The 14,674-nt window shown below is 44.4% G+C and overlaps 2 protein-coding genes across 2 annotated transcripts in view; one reads left to right on the forward strand and one right to left on the reverse strand.

The window, feature by feature from the left end:
• The window catches only part of LOC8155719, a 47,089-nt gene extending 38,792 nt beyond the window's left edge, over positions 1-8,297 (reverse strand). Inside the window, exon 1 of the mRNA XM_002489093.2 lies at positions 7,516-8,297. Coding sequence (XP_002489138.2) covers positions 7,516-8,294 — 779 coding nt within the window. The 5' untranslated portion in view covers positions 8,295-8,297. The remainder of the gene's footprint in view (positions 1-7,515) is intronic.
• Positions 8,874-14,318, forward strand: LOC110435551 (disease resistance protein RPP13-like). Its single transcript, XM_021461196.1, has 4 exons — positions 8,874-9,702; positions 10,050-10,133; positions 11,902-14,013; positions 14,135-14,318. Exons 1-3 carry the CDS (start codon positions 8,912-8,914, stop codon positions 12,782-12,784), a joined length of 1,758 nt encoding a protein of 585 aa, XP_021316871.1. The 5' UTR covers positions 8,874-8,911; the 3' UTR covers positions 12,785-14,013; positions 14,135-14,318.

Consider the following 14,674-nt stretch of genomic DNA (forward strand, 5'->3'; position numbering starts at 1 on the left):
CTGTTCTATTGTGGAGTATACGGGGCAGTGGTGATGTGCTTGATCCCATGATCTCCACATAACACCATAAAAGCCCCACTATTGAACTCTCCCCCTCGATCACTCCTGAAAGCTTGCAGCCGTCAACCAGATTCTAATTCAGACGTAGCTTTAAACTTCTTGAAATAGGACAATGCTTCTACCTTGGATGTCAGCAATTCAATCCACATGTAACGACTATAATCATCAACAATGAGCATAAAACAGGTTTTGCCTTCTGGTGTGGACGGTGTAATATGTCCACACAAATCTGTGTGCACCAACTCAAGCCTAGCTGATGCACGCCATGGAGAAGATTGAGGAAAAGGTCTCCTATGTTGGTTGCCTAGAGCACAACCATCATAGACTTGTTCCACCTTTCTAATCAAAGGTAAGCCATCAACCATATCTTTGACATCAAGATCATGCAAAGCCCTAAAGTTTAAATGCCTAAAACGAGCATGCCAGTGCCAGGCCTCCTCCTCTATTTTAGATAGCAAATACACAGGTGAAGTCAGGTTTACTTTCATGATATAAAGATGATTTCTTTGTTCTGCCCTGATGATTACACCACGTGATACTCCAAGTTGCTCAATTTTGAAAACCTCCATCACACCCTTGTCAATCTCAACATAGCATCCTGCCTCTTTGATTTGACCTAGGCTCACAATGTTGCATCTAAGAGAAGGAATAAAATAGACCTCCATAAGTACTCAATGCTCTTGATTCTTGCCAGCAATAGTGACTACAACGACTCCTTGAATCTTTACTGTCAACCCGTCTCCAAATCTCACAGCACCCTAAACAAATTCATCGATGTCTACCAAGGAATCTCGGCAACCCATCATATGATTTGTGGCGCCAGTGTCAAGAACCCACGCACCTACATCATACTTTGTCAGAAACACCCATTCTTGGTTCACAAACTATCCTTGCCTTCCCAACTTTGGAGTGGACACCACGTCGCACACCTGTGCTACCAGAAGAGCTGGTCCTTTATCAGCATCACCGGTAACATGATGAGCTGCATCTTCCTACCCATCCTTATCAGCCTTCTTGTTCAAGCACTACTTCACCCAGTGTCCAAAGACACCGCACTTCTTGCACCTACCATTGTGACGATGAGTCCCTAAGGATGGGTGACAGCTCGAATCTTGTTTGTCACGATCGGTCTTGCCACCGCCAGAATGAGGTCCTGTCCTATTCTTCTTCACGTAGTGGCTCCCTCCTTTACCGCCTTGGGTAGATGACTCTAAGCCCACCATCCTGCTCTTGTTCCTCGCTACTCACTCCTCCATAAGGAGAAGAGTGGACTTTGCCTTCTCAGTAGCTTGATCTATTGCAGATTCAAGTCTATCTTCAGCAGTCCTAAGCCACCCAACTAGATCTTCAATTGTCTAGGTCTTCAAGTCACAGAATATCTCTAACGTCACCACCACTTGATTATATTTTGGCGGCATGACTCATAGAAATTTCTTGACCACACATGTGTCATCCATGCTCTTTTCACCGAGACCATTCTGATCGGTTGCAAGCTTCCCAATTCTCATGGCAAAATCATCTATGGTTTCACTGGTCTTAAATGAGATTTATTCAAATTCTGCTAGCAATTTTTGTGCATTGACTTTGTTTACCCTCTCAGCCCTCGGTGCATTGACTTGATAGCCTCCCATGCCTCCTTTGATGTCTTTTTGTTCAGAAACAGCGAGTGCATCTTAGGGGAACACCATGCATCATGGCTTCAAGCGCGAGTCGATCTCGACACCGCTCGACCTTTTCTACATCCTCTAGTTCGATTGCGTCCCATAGGTACATGGCCTCCAGATTACAGCGCACATGTGTAGACCACTCTTGGTAATTTGACTTGGATAGCATCGGCCAGATGAGACTTCCTGCGCCTAATTCCAAGCCCATTCCATGACATCTGCGTCCTTTGTCGCTGGTTCCCATGGCAAAAGCTATGAACATTCACATCTCCTTGTTCTTGAATCTGGTGAGCACTATCACCACGCACCTTCTACTATCAAACGTACCTCCACCGGCTTTGATACCAGCTATTGGAGATGGACAAGCTCCAACGTTGCTTGCGTGCCACCAGGATTGATGATGAACATGGCGAGATAAACCCTAAGGCTACACAAACACGAGAGATAATGTGCTTCCCACAACTGCAGCCAATTTGGTCCTTTGTTCCTTACTTATATAGATGACTTATAGGTTTGATACATAGCAAACCCCCTGCCACGTAACACAGAGTCCACCACACTGTTGCACCATGATGATGCGTTACGTGCACTCTGTGCATTGTGGCGTGAGCCAGACCGACTCTATGGGTTGATTCTTGATCGAGCCTTCCTACGATCAATCTCTGCCCCTAACTTAACCATTAGAGACACTTGACTTGCATCTATTTAGCTAATAGGATAGAGGGGACTAGTGGCGTCGGCATAGGAGAGGTCGCAATAGCTAGGAGGCACAGGGAGAGAGCGGGTAGGTTAAGCATGACGTTATTCTTTCTTGATCTTAGATGATTACATTGGCTTTATATTTATAGTCCTGAGTAGACTTGCATCATAAGTATTCCAACATGGAAAGTCCTTATAGATTTGAATTCCTCTAAATCATATCTAATCTGACTGGCATCATTTGTTTATTTACATTCCTTTATTTGATATCCTCCACATATGGATGTCGGTGGTGTGGCTGGAGCCCACCCTCGCTAGGCTTGTGCCTCCCCCTAGGTGGGATGGCTAGCAATCGCGTGGTTCGCCTGGGTTGGCTGGGTCCCCTCCTCGACCCTCCATTAAACGTATGACATCACTCCCCATTCTTTGATCAACATGTACTCACGTTGAGTCATTGTCCAGTAATTGACGCCATTGGCTAGAAGCCTGCTGCCCCATGGTATCTCCTCTATATGAATAAGTACATGCCCTAGAGTGTGATGGACCTTCCTATTGTTGATGTCATTGGCGGAAAACTTAAAACAACTGTGGCAGGAGTTGAAGTATCAAGAGATGTAGTAGTTGTAGGTTCTTGAGCCTAATTATTGGTCTAGGGGCATGACATGTGGTGGAAAGGTTAGCACCAGGACAGATTTTAGTAAGTGTAGCACTTGCATGATCCTTAGAGGTCATGGAAACATGTATCCCTACCCTGCATTGACTTGCCTTGTGACACACATGTACAATGTTATCGCGATCATGTTGGGTGGTGTTGTGGTGAAGTATTGCAGGGTGCCAAAGATGAGGTCACCTATGTTGTAGTCTGCTAGAGAGATGAGTGGGTGGCTATTAGCATGCTACATGCTAATGTAGATACTACTACAAAAAACTTAACTGAGGTAGACATTTTTTATTAACCGAGGCGGGCATCCAAAATGCCTCAGACCAAAAGTCACGGTAAATCAAACCCTTTTCGAGGAATTTTGGATGCCTGCCTCAATTAATAAAATAAAAAACAAAAAGATGCCCATAGCCCTACCAAGCCTAGATCTGGGCCTCACCATTGATGCCCCTACTTGCCAATGCCAGCACCGCTGCTCGTTGGATCCACGTGTGTGCTGCTATTCGAGGGTGCCCCACACATGCCCCCATCATTGGAGAACCACGTTGGCTGGATCCACCGCCACTAGGACTAGATCTAGCTGCTTGCCACCGGCTCCTCACATTGCTAGATCTGTTGTGCAAGAGTTGCCTCGCTGGAGCAGCAGTCGTTTAGGCCTCATGCAAGGAAAGGGGGGACACTGTCACGCATGGAGAGGGAGGGAGATAGAAGGTTGTATGCACCACCACTAGATCTGATTAGCAGAGGAGGCCCTTTCTTCACTTCACACCCACTGCATCATAGAGGGGACGCCTAGGCCACGTTAGAGCTCCTAACCATGATGTGCAGGCCACCTTGGAGCCAATCGCTACATCAGGGAGGGGCCAAGCCTGGCATGTCAATGAGGAGTCATGCCTACCACATATATGAGGAGCAAGCCTATGATGTCAATGAAGAGGAAGAGGAAGAAAGGGATGAGCGGCAGTGCTGGAGAGGGTGCGATGCTGAGTCATGAGGAAGGAGGCGCAGTTCTGAGTCATGAGGCGCTAAAAAGGAGAGAGAGACAGAGAGAGAGGATAATGAAACCCTAGGAGCTGCTATATTTATACTTGAACGGTTATCAGGCCTCAGTTTGGGCCTATTTGTGCTGTGGCCTTTTTTCCATGGTGGGCAAGTTAGGAGGTCTGCCTCCAAAATGGGGGGTATTAGGCCTACCTCCGTTAATAGATTTTTAGAGGTGGTTATTTTTTAACCACCTTTGTAAATCAATTTTACGAGGTGGTTGTTTGTAACTGCCTCGATTAACAAAAATGATCACCTTGGTTAATCTGAGGCATTAGCCGAGGCGGTTCAAAATCATGCCTGCCTTTGAGGAGGCTTTGAAAAGGTCATGGTTATGTTTTTTGTAGTAGTGAGATGTCCTCGATGGAGGTGAATTGTTGGTTGTTGCTATCGAAGAAGACGACCATTTCCAACAATAGTCATGTGTTGTGGCCAGTCCTCTAGTAGTAGGATGCTTGAGGGGAAGTCCTGAGTCATTGGTGTAGATGTTGCCATGTGGAGGGCTGCTACTAGGAGATAGGAAGATGTTGTCCCTAGTTATTCTAGCAAGTCCTGCAGCAACAATGAAGTCACTGGTGGTCGTTGTAGTGAATGATTTTGTATTGTAGTGACCAAGGTAGTGTCACTGCCTAGACTTCAACAATAGATGAGATGATCTAGAGTTCATGCTCTTTCATGGCAGCTAGACAGAGCTATGTGAGGATGGCTTGGTCAAGGGTGTTGTTGATATATGCTACCGCTCCGGTGTTATAGCCGACCCACTGAATGGGGGGCCTTTGCCATGGTGTTCTGGAGTGTTTGAGCCGCTGTAGTAGGGGGTTGTGCCGAATCACTCTCCATCTTGCCTGATGGGGCATCAACTTCCTGCTCTGTTGTGTGGTTAGAGTTAGTGTGGCTCATGTGGTATTAGTGGCGCTAGGAGTGAGATGCTTCTGTGTACGAGCGATGTCGATGTCCGTCTCCATCTCCCGTGGGTGATGCTAGGCGATCGCCATCCATGTGCATGTTGCAGGCCAGTGATGAAGAGGGTGACTTCTATGAAGCTCACTAGTGATATCGACATGTAGCATGTATGTGGTAAAACTATCCATGTAGTCATTCACGGTGCTGATGTGTGCTGGGGATGTGTAAGGTTGCTATGCATGTCCCGGCAGATAGTCAGGCAAAAGTCCCAGAAGAGGCCTCATGTGAAGAGCTCCCAATTGGACCTTGGTGCATCCATCATCAACCAGATGTACCAAAGTTGTGTTGCACCTATTAGATGAAAAGTGTCATACCAAACTTGTGGATCTTCAGGCACATGATGAGCTTGAAGAGGAGTTGCAGTTAAGAGAGCCACAATAGTGGATCTATCAAGTCGTCATATTTAGGGGTTGTCAAATTAGCGATGATGGGGTTGTTAGCATGGAGATGGTGCTTGCATTGCTAACAGGGTAGGGACCAGTGGCGTTGTGTGTTCCTACCATAGGCTACTACTATGTTGGCGGCCAGGTGGTTGGTTAAGTAGGTTGGCAGTTTGGCAGGGCTACCTGGACACCCATGTGGCTGGCGGGGGGCAGCCAAGTAGGGGAAAGCATGGTAACAATAGTGGTTGCGGTGTTAGGGATGCCATGAACTGGCTGTTTGACACGCCATGATGATCTCTAGAGTGTTGGAGGATTGGGGTTCCTCCATATTGTTCTATAGGAAGGATTTGCCGTCGATGATCATGACTCGCTTGGTCTCCACTTCAAGGTTATTGATGGTGGCTTTGTGATCCAATCTAGCTTGAACGCTGATGATGGCGGCTTTGCCATGGATGCATGCCTACTCGATGGTGTGCAGACTCGTGTTTAGGTTTGAAAAGCTGCTAGTGCATCTCATCAAAGTTGCTATAGAGGTTGTTGGTGAGGATCTAGAGTAGCTATTGCATGTTGGTGGTGGTGGAAGCCATGTATCGTCTGGTCTCCAGATACTAGTGTAATAGGCTAGTTGGGAGGGGGGTCTCCAAGGGTGGTGGTGGCTAGGGTTGAGGACGGCGGGTGGCATCAGCACAAAAGATGGGCCATCGCCAGCGAGAAGGGAGAAGGCACAAGGAGAATGGGTTGAGGGTTAGGATAAGTTTGAGGCTATTCTTTCTTGATCCCACATGATTACAATGCCTTTATATTCATAGTCCTGAGTACCCTTGCATCTTAAGTAATCTAACGAGGAAAGTCCTTATAGATTTGAACTCCTCTAAATCCTATGTAATATCAAGTGACTATATTCTTATTTTATTTATTCCTTTCCTTTATTTGAGATCCTTCGGATATAGATTCAGTGGCATGGCTAGACCTTACCCTTGTTGGGTCTGCATGCCCTTAGGTGTCATACCCCCCATTAGGCATATGATAGTTTGGGATATGGATTTTGTTCTGCAATCCAAGTGGAGATAGTGTGAGTGCCAACCCACAAAATGGCCACAACCAGCCCATGCTCCATTTTTTTAATTTTCACTTTCTTTATTTTTTTACTTGTTTTTGTCTATTTCCAATAAATGTGCCTAATCTTATGCTTTTCATTTCCGTTCTTCTTTGCATTCTAATCCTTCTAAACATATTTTCTCCGTTTAGTAACTAAATTTCCTCATAAACAAACGCCTTACTCGGAAAAGATCTATTTATATTGCTCAACGAAGAAGGAACCTGATACATGTTACTCCTATATAAATATTTGAGTTCAAAATGACATCTTTTTCAAAATGACAACGTGGAGACTACTCATACAATGCGGATGATCAACATAGAGGAAAAATAGGAGGCGCAAATATATCTCATATTCCTAATGACATCATCTTAGGGTGCAATCCCTTGTTTACACTAGTATTAGGATTTTTAGTTTGAGGTGATATAGTCAACTAGTCACATATACAGCGCACAAAGCTGATGTAAAAACTATGGCAGATTATATAATGGTATACGAGGAAACTATTAATCTGCAAACTAGGATACAAAGCTTGAGTTTGGGGCGAAAAAAAAACGACTCTAAGCGAAGACGTAGCACGAGGTAGTCATAGTGGAATAGCTACTTACAAAGAGAAATCATTGATTTGAGCAGTTGGCAGAAGTAAAATAAAGAAGGACGATACATATTAATCTCCTAAGGATTCATCAGCGTAACGATTGCATGGGCCATCTTGCTAATTTAGCTCGATGACATATAACAGCTGGTCAAAATTGAAGATTTCTTGGATGTGCAAATATCCGCAAATCAGATTTTTTTGGATCTGTGACCTCAAAATCTCTTAAGCACGTCTTTTTAATAGACTAGTAAGAAATAAGTGGTCAAAACTCAAAGGTGCACATGCATCAAAGAGGGTGAAAAGTGAAAGGTGTCATTTCTCTTATGAACTGAGGCAGTAATACTTACGATTTTCCTTGTAGATGTTCTCTGATGTTGTCGATGAGACCTTGCTCATCATCGAAGCCCCAGTAGTGGCACACATGTTGGCCCTTAATTCTCGATAGCATGCTAGCCAGAAGCCTCCTCGTATCCGGGTTACAGGACACCCGAAGGAAAGCCCTGAAATGGAACCTCCCTTCATAACAATGATACAATCTTCTGGCAAGTGTTGTCTTCCCAACGCCAGCCGACCCATGGATTGCCACCGTCTTGAGCTGCTGATCGCTTTCCAAAGCCAGCAACCTGACTAACTTATTCATGGGCTCGTCATGCTCATCAGGTTGCAGACTAACATCAGAATAGACGACATGGCGACTATCAGGCTCTTCTTGTGGCCTAGGATCATTCTTGTTGGTGGTTCTGGAACTAGCAGATTTGTACGCTTGGGCTATTTGCTTTGTTGGCTTCACACGAGATCTGAGGTCAGAGATATCTTTTGCACTTAGCGGGGGCCGCTGCCTCTTTACCTTACTCCGGATCCAATTAATATTCCAGCAGCAGCCGCCACGGGAGTGCCGCACCATCTCCAAATAGTCCTCAGCATCATAACAGAGCTCCTGCAGCTGGTTCATCAAGCTCATCTTGAGCGTGTATGACGTAGAGTCATCCTCATCCTCCTTCGATAGTTCCAGGATGGAGGAGCGTAGGTCTTCGAGATCTTGTGATAGAGCCTGCACTTCAACATCTGGAGGACTCCGCAAGGAATCTGTATTATTATATCTTGCAGCCCCCGCAAGGATGTCCATCGTTTGGTGGCCACCGTAGCTGCAGATGCAAGGAAACAACGGAAGAGTACTAATTAGGGAGGAAGTATATATCTACATACATATTTCGATTCTCATGCATCAAGGAGAAGTTGCTCGATCGATCAATCATAAGGGCAGGCGCGAGTGCTGAGAACTTGCCTGGTCGAGAAGAATCACTGGTGAAGACTAGGATCCATCAGCCGGAGCGGGAGGTTCCTTGACTGGTGGCCGGCCGGGTGAGCAAAGGAATGAATGAGATGTGATCAGATGTATTGGGGAACATCATGACAGCTCCTGATGTGTACAGTAATATATATATATATATGAATGAACTCTGCATTAAATCCTTTGTATATTATATATGGCTACTCTCTGTGAGCACTCAGCAGTCCTCAATTCACATGGTGAGTAGTCCAACCTAGCCACACTACCCGTGTGATGCCCACACATTCATTGTACAGCCCGACCCTGACCCGTCCCGGAGCCCCGGACTGGCCCATAAATAGAACCTAACCCAAACAGCTCGAGTATATGGATGCCGCGCCCGGCCTTGAGCTCTCTACCAAACCAACAATGCTTCCAGCATTCTGCTGCTGATCGCACAGAGGGCGTGCAAGATGTCAGGTCTGGAGCCAGCAATTATCACAGCAACCGCTAAGGTTGCAGCCCCCATCCTGCCTATCGCCATTAAAGCGATACAAGATACACTGAGGAAACGCCAAGTCGATGGCAACGATATCACAATCCTGAAATCCCAGCTTAGCTACATCCAGGGTATCATCCTTGATACTCGAAAGACCATCAGAATTGCCCAAAACCCGTCCGGCAGGCTTCAATCCTGGGTTAGAAACCTCAGCTGCTTGGCGTACGACATTGAAGACTTAATAGCGGGCCAGGAGGCCAAAACCAAGACAGGTGCGAAGCTTAATGACGAGATTGCAATCATCCAGCGTATACTTCTTTTTATAAACAACTGTCCGGAGCTTATGGTGATTCCGGATGAGGCTTCTCTTGGGCAAAGAGGTGCTTCTTCCTCCACTTCAAGCGCACAGAGCATCCCTTCCAATCCACACAAGGAAAAGAACTTTCCACTGGCAGATCTCGTGGGCAAGGAGGAGCACCTCCGTGAGCTTCTGGGCCTCGTACGGATACGGAATAAACCCACGGGAACCGACGACCTCGACCTCAACCTCAAGGTGATGGTGATCTCCGTCGTCGGCTTTGATGGCGTAGGGGAGACCAAGCTTTGCCACTATGTGTACGACGACGTACAAAGGAACAGTAAGTTCTCTCTGTACGCCTCTGTTAGCGCTGCTGGGAAGGATGGCAGTATGGTTCTGGAAGAGATAATCAAACAATTTCACATGCAAGAGGATCCAACAGATAGGACAGGTGGACTTTTGCAAAGGTAATTTGTCTACCATTACAGATCGACTGTTATATTCTCTAGTACCACACGCAACAAATTTATTCTTAGGACAGGTGAACTAATGCATATAGCTGTTTCTTATTACAAGTAAGACCACTAAAGTTCACAAAAACTCCAACTCAAGGTTTTTAACTAGAATAAAAAGAAGAGCTAGGTTTCTGTGCCTTATCATTTGCCATGTACTTGTGCTAATGCCATCATAATAACCCTATTCTCTTCAGAATCGAAGGTATTCAAACATAAGGTACCTTATTGCCATAATTTTTTGTGTTTTGTGATATATTATCTTCTGATTTTGTATATACTGTTTTTTGGAACTGAGTTAGGGTGCTCCAGATGACATTTCGTGGGGATCCTAATAATGACCAAGTTCATCAGTTATCATTATCACGGTATCTCCAAAGAAAAAGGTGAATACCTTTCAGTGCTAATTGATCTTTTAATGCACAACAACAATATGCATTTTGTTTTTCATTTCTGTCTGTGAATTTTGCTGATTATTCCCTCTATTTCCGTTCAATAAGATGTGTATTCTTTTTTGTCATGTTTGTTTTAAAAATACAGGGTAAATACAATTATGCTTCAACTTCCGTACCTTATTTACCGCAGACTCACTCTAATGTGTATGGTACTTTTCTCAATAGTGCCAGGTATTTAAACTTAGGGTGATTACCAAAAAATTGAAACAGGATAGCATGTCACACTTTGTACTAATACAAATGTTGGAATATATGTGTGACATGCTATATTTTTATTTACCATCCATAACCAAAAAGGCTCTAATCATGTTTACCACTACTTTACTATGCCTGTTTAGGTAATTGTTTTCATGTTTTACAATCTAAAAAGATTAGTTTAGGGCCTAAAAGACATGGTTGTCCTTTATTTACCATTTAATAAACCATGTTTATCATGACTGATTCTGGTAATCTAGATAATGATTATCTGGTTTTGACTTAGGTTGTATAATTTTAGTTAAGGTACACGTATAGGTAATTTACAATGAAATTTTATGATGCTACATAATTTCTTTATAATCAGTAGTTATGTTATCTCTTCATTCTAAAATATGAGGCATACATTATGCTCCAGGTCTACATGAGATAACTGCAAAATGCATGGGCAACCCCCCCCCCCCCCCCAACCCAATGGTGACACTGCATGATAAATTCTCTGTTTGATGCATTTTATTTCTAGTGCCACGCCCTAGGTGAGCAATTCTTGTAAAATCAGTAGACGTGCCTATCAATTGTGTGACACTAGTAGGTCCGTTTGAGTTGCATTAATTTTGTCATGAATTTCGTAATATCTACATTAGTATCTTGCATTGTAACCCTTAGTTTGTTAATAAGATCGTTTCCGTAGCAGTGTTGTCGGCATACCGTTGTGTTGTGGTGGTGTCGACTGAGTACCACTTTAGAAAATGAGATTGGCGAGGACTTTATATGCCTTTGTGAGTAGCAAATGTCCTTTTAGCTTAGCATGTTGGGAACAGGAACATGATCTATGTTTCTATTCCCATGTTTTATGTTTTGAGAATGTCTGTTCCGGGAACGGGAATAGGAATATGACTGCTATTGTCATTTAGGCTTTGTTTAGATGTAAAAACCTTATGGATTTTGCTAAGTGTAGCACTTCCGTTTGTTAGTGACAAATATTGTCCAACCATAGACTAACTTGGGTCAAAAGATTCGTCTTGTGATTTATAGGCAAACTGTGTAATTAGTTTTTGTTTTCGTCTATATTTAATGCTTCATGCATATGCCGCAAGATTCGAAGTGACCGAGAATCTTGAAGACTTTTTGGTTTTTGGGGTGAACTGAACAAAGCCTTGGTAGAAGCGTAATAAGAGGAGCGTTTGTGAACACGTGGGGTCATTCCACATGGGTACCCGAGAAAAGCAGAGATTATTCCAAACGTACGTGAGATTCTAAACGGTGGTAGCTGTGTACTTCGGGCCTCCTTTGCTTCTCTCGTTCTCCAGAAAAAAAGATTAGGATGGCATATCTGCCTCAAATTGAACATTTCCAAACTTTGTATGAGTCTAGGATCGATATGGTGACGTTCTTTGTAAGACGAAGAAAAAAATTGTACATCAAAAAAATGTACATAGTTTAAATTTTCGTTTGTTATATACTACACCGTATAATATATGCATGTTTATATATATTGGTATAGGTATTTTATCGTGGTGGACGATGTGGAGTCTGAAGAACTGGTCAAGTTCATAGCATCCGTCTTCCCGGACAATAATATGGGCAGTAGAATAATCATGGGTATGATGACCGTAGTGGGCAAGGATGCGGAGAGATGTGACGGCCACATGTCCAAGATGAGGCCACTTCAAGACGAGAAGTCGGTAACCTGGTTTCTGAATGAAGCGGATCAGCGATCAACATTCAGTGAGTTTCGGGAACAGGGCAGCTCGTCATCATGTTTGCAAAAGATATGTGACGGCGTACCACTTGCACTGGTTTGCGTATGTGAAGTCCGCGGAGGGTCCATCTCTGCTGCTGCCGCTGTTGAAAAGGCGTGCAGGGAACTCCGCACGGTGGAAAAAGACCGGTGGCCAGACATAATGCCAGTGGTGATTCCCCACAGCTACGATAGTCTGCATATCCGGAGTGTTGTTGGGAGCTGTCAGAACCAATATATCCCGTATCTCCAGGCCTGCTTGCTATACTTTGCCATGTTCCCACGCGGCAATGTCAAGAGGGGATCTCTAGTCAGGCGATGGCAGGCGGAAGGCCTAGAGTTCGGAGACAGCAATCAAGCAGGAGAAAACCTGAAGATCCTCGTAGATCGGAACTTCGTTTGGCCCCTCCATGTGAGCACGAATCGACATCAGCACGCAAAGACATGCCAGCCTCCTGGAGTGGTGCTCGATTACATCTCCCGCATGTCTGAAATGGAGGAATTCATCTTCAAGTCTTGTCCCAGTCGAGGTCCTACTCAGAATTGCGGCCGCCGGCTTTGTCTACACCCCCCCGGGGAAGATAGGCCTGAACCGTTGGTCATTACCAACGATTCTGTACCACCACACCACGTCTGCGAACTCTAGCTGTATCCTGTGGACACCAAGAAGCTCGCATGATCGCTAAATGCGAGCAGCTCCGAGTGCTGGATCTGGAGTCATACAAGGGGCTTCAAGCTACCGAGCTCAAAGAGATATGCCAGAAACTGAGGCTGCTGAAGTATCTCAGTCTCCTGCCAGATGTCATCACAGAACTTCCAAGATCATAATGTCTAATTTGAAGTTCATGGAGACACTCGAGTTGGGGGAGGTCAAGGGCAAGGTGGCAGTTCTGGTTCCTATTGAAGTCATCAGCCTGCCCTGCATAAAACACCTCATCGGGAAATTTGAGCTAATGGACAGCTGGCACAAAATACCAAATAGGTTCTGGGTAAAAGTTCCAGAAGCAATCAAGGAGAGCAAACTCGAGAGGCTATCAGGATTCGTCACCCGCAGAGGCCGAGGATTCCCGCCACTGATGTGTCACATGAAAAATCTCAGGAAGGTGAAGATATGGTTCTGTAGAGATGCAGATGCAAAATGCGTAGAAGACTATCTTCCAGACGCAATTACAAAATTCCTCAACAATGACAAAGGTCATCACTCCCTGTCACTGGATTTCCATGACTACCCGAGCCCACAAGAATTACTGCGGGCGTCTCTAGCCAAAGCTAGTGGTGAGCTTTACTCCCTGAAGCTGTCCGGCGAAAAGCTGAGCAAGATTGATTTCTTTGCTATTACCTATAATACCAAGCTGACAGGTATTAGAAAGCTATGCCTTTGCTGGAAAGAGATAATGTTGGATAAATGGTTTCTAGATGAACTGAGCAAATTGAACCAGCTCATGTATCTGAAGCTGGATGCAGAAACAATTAAAGGTCAAGACGTGAACTACCCACAAGCTGGAAATAACAGAGCGAAGATCGTCATCGAGACTACTCACATCAAAAATCTGGAGCGGATGTGCCTTGTGGCCAAGCAAACACTGGCTGACATAGAAATCAACCATACAGCTCTGCAAAAGCTTGTTTCACTTCATCTGATCAGTGGAGACATCAATTATTGTCCTTCCGTCAACATTATCTCTACAGCCAATGGTCAGGTCCGGCTCAATAACCTCAGGGAGATCGCACTGAATGCTACAGTACTTGAAGATTCAAGGAATAATTGGCGTGAAGCTGCAAGGAACCATCCGAATAGGCCCAACATTCTGTTCATCGAACACCCTCATTGTGCTGGATAACGGTACTACCGTGCCCTCCGTAATACGCATACCGGTATGCATGTTTTGCCCCTCTCTTCAACTTGATTATTACTTATTGTTCCTGTCATCACCTGCATGCGTGAAAGTATCATTTTATTGATTACTGTTGTGGTGAAATTGCTTTGATTTTCCAGTGCTATATGTTCTTCGTGAAAAGCTGCAAGTCCTCTCATTGTCGCCATGCAGTGCTGCTGCTTCTTCAAGATTGATTTGTTCTCCATATATACGTACTCAACTTGGCCATTCATATAATATTTGTATTCATTTTATAAACTGCCATTTTTTATCCATTGTTGTGATTATTCAGGAATAAATCGACTTTCTCTGCTGTTTTATCATCTCTTTTTGATAAGAGCTTGTATTTCGAAACCTTTTATGTTTGATGTGCACATTTGTCGACACGTTTGTGTTTTTTTCCAGCTGTTGACCGTGCTCTACACATGCAACCGATCCAACCACTCGATCTTAATATAATATTGCAAATTAGAGGCTCCAACAGAGCCACCATATTAGTTCTCACCAGATGGGCTTGAAACAAAGACAAATATTAGAAGTTCACAAAATAATCAGAAACATCTAATCTTTATTTTCATACTCTAATCATTATCGTCGATAATCTTCTTGCCACCTTCGCACTTTCAATTTCGCATAGTGCTTTCTCTGAGTATCTTAAT

This window comes from Sorghum bicolor, chromosome 5, assembly GCF_000003195.3.
Source record: "Sorghum bicolor cultivar BTx623 chromosome 5, Sorghum_bicolor_NCBIv3, whole genome shotgun sequence".
NCBI lineage: Eukaryota > Viridiplantae > Streptophyta > Magnoliopsida > Poales > Poaceae > Sorghum > Sorghum bicolor.

Bases quoted from the DNA above. Each gene is read 5' to 3' on its own strand.
- LOC110435551 (XM_021461196.1), top strand. From the start codon at position 8,912: ATGTCAGGTCTGGAGCCAGCAATTATCACAGCAACCGCTAAGGTTGCA. The intron at 9,703-10,049 runs GTAATTTGTCTA...GAACTGAGTTAG, and splicing joins ACAGGTGGACTTTTGCAAAG to GGTGCTCCAGATGACATTTC. The intron at 10,134-11,901 runs GTGAATACCTTT...ATATTGGTATAG, and splicing joins CGGTATCTCCAAAGAAAAAG to GTATTTTATCGTGGTGGACG.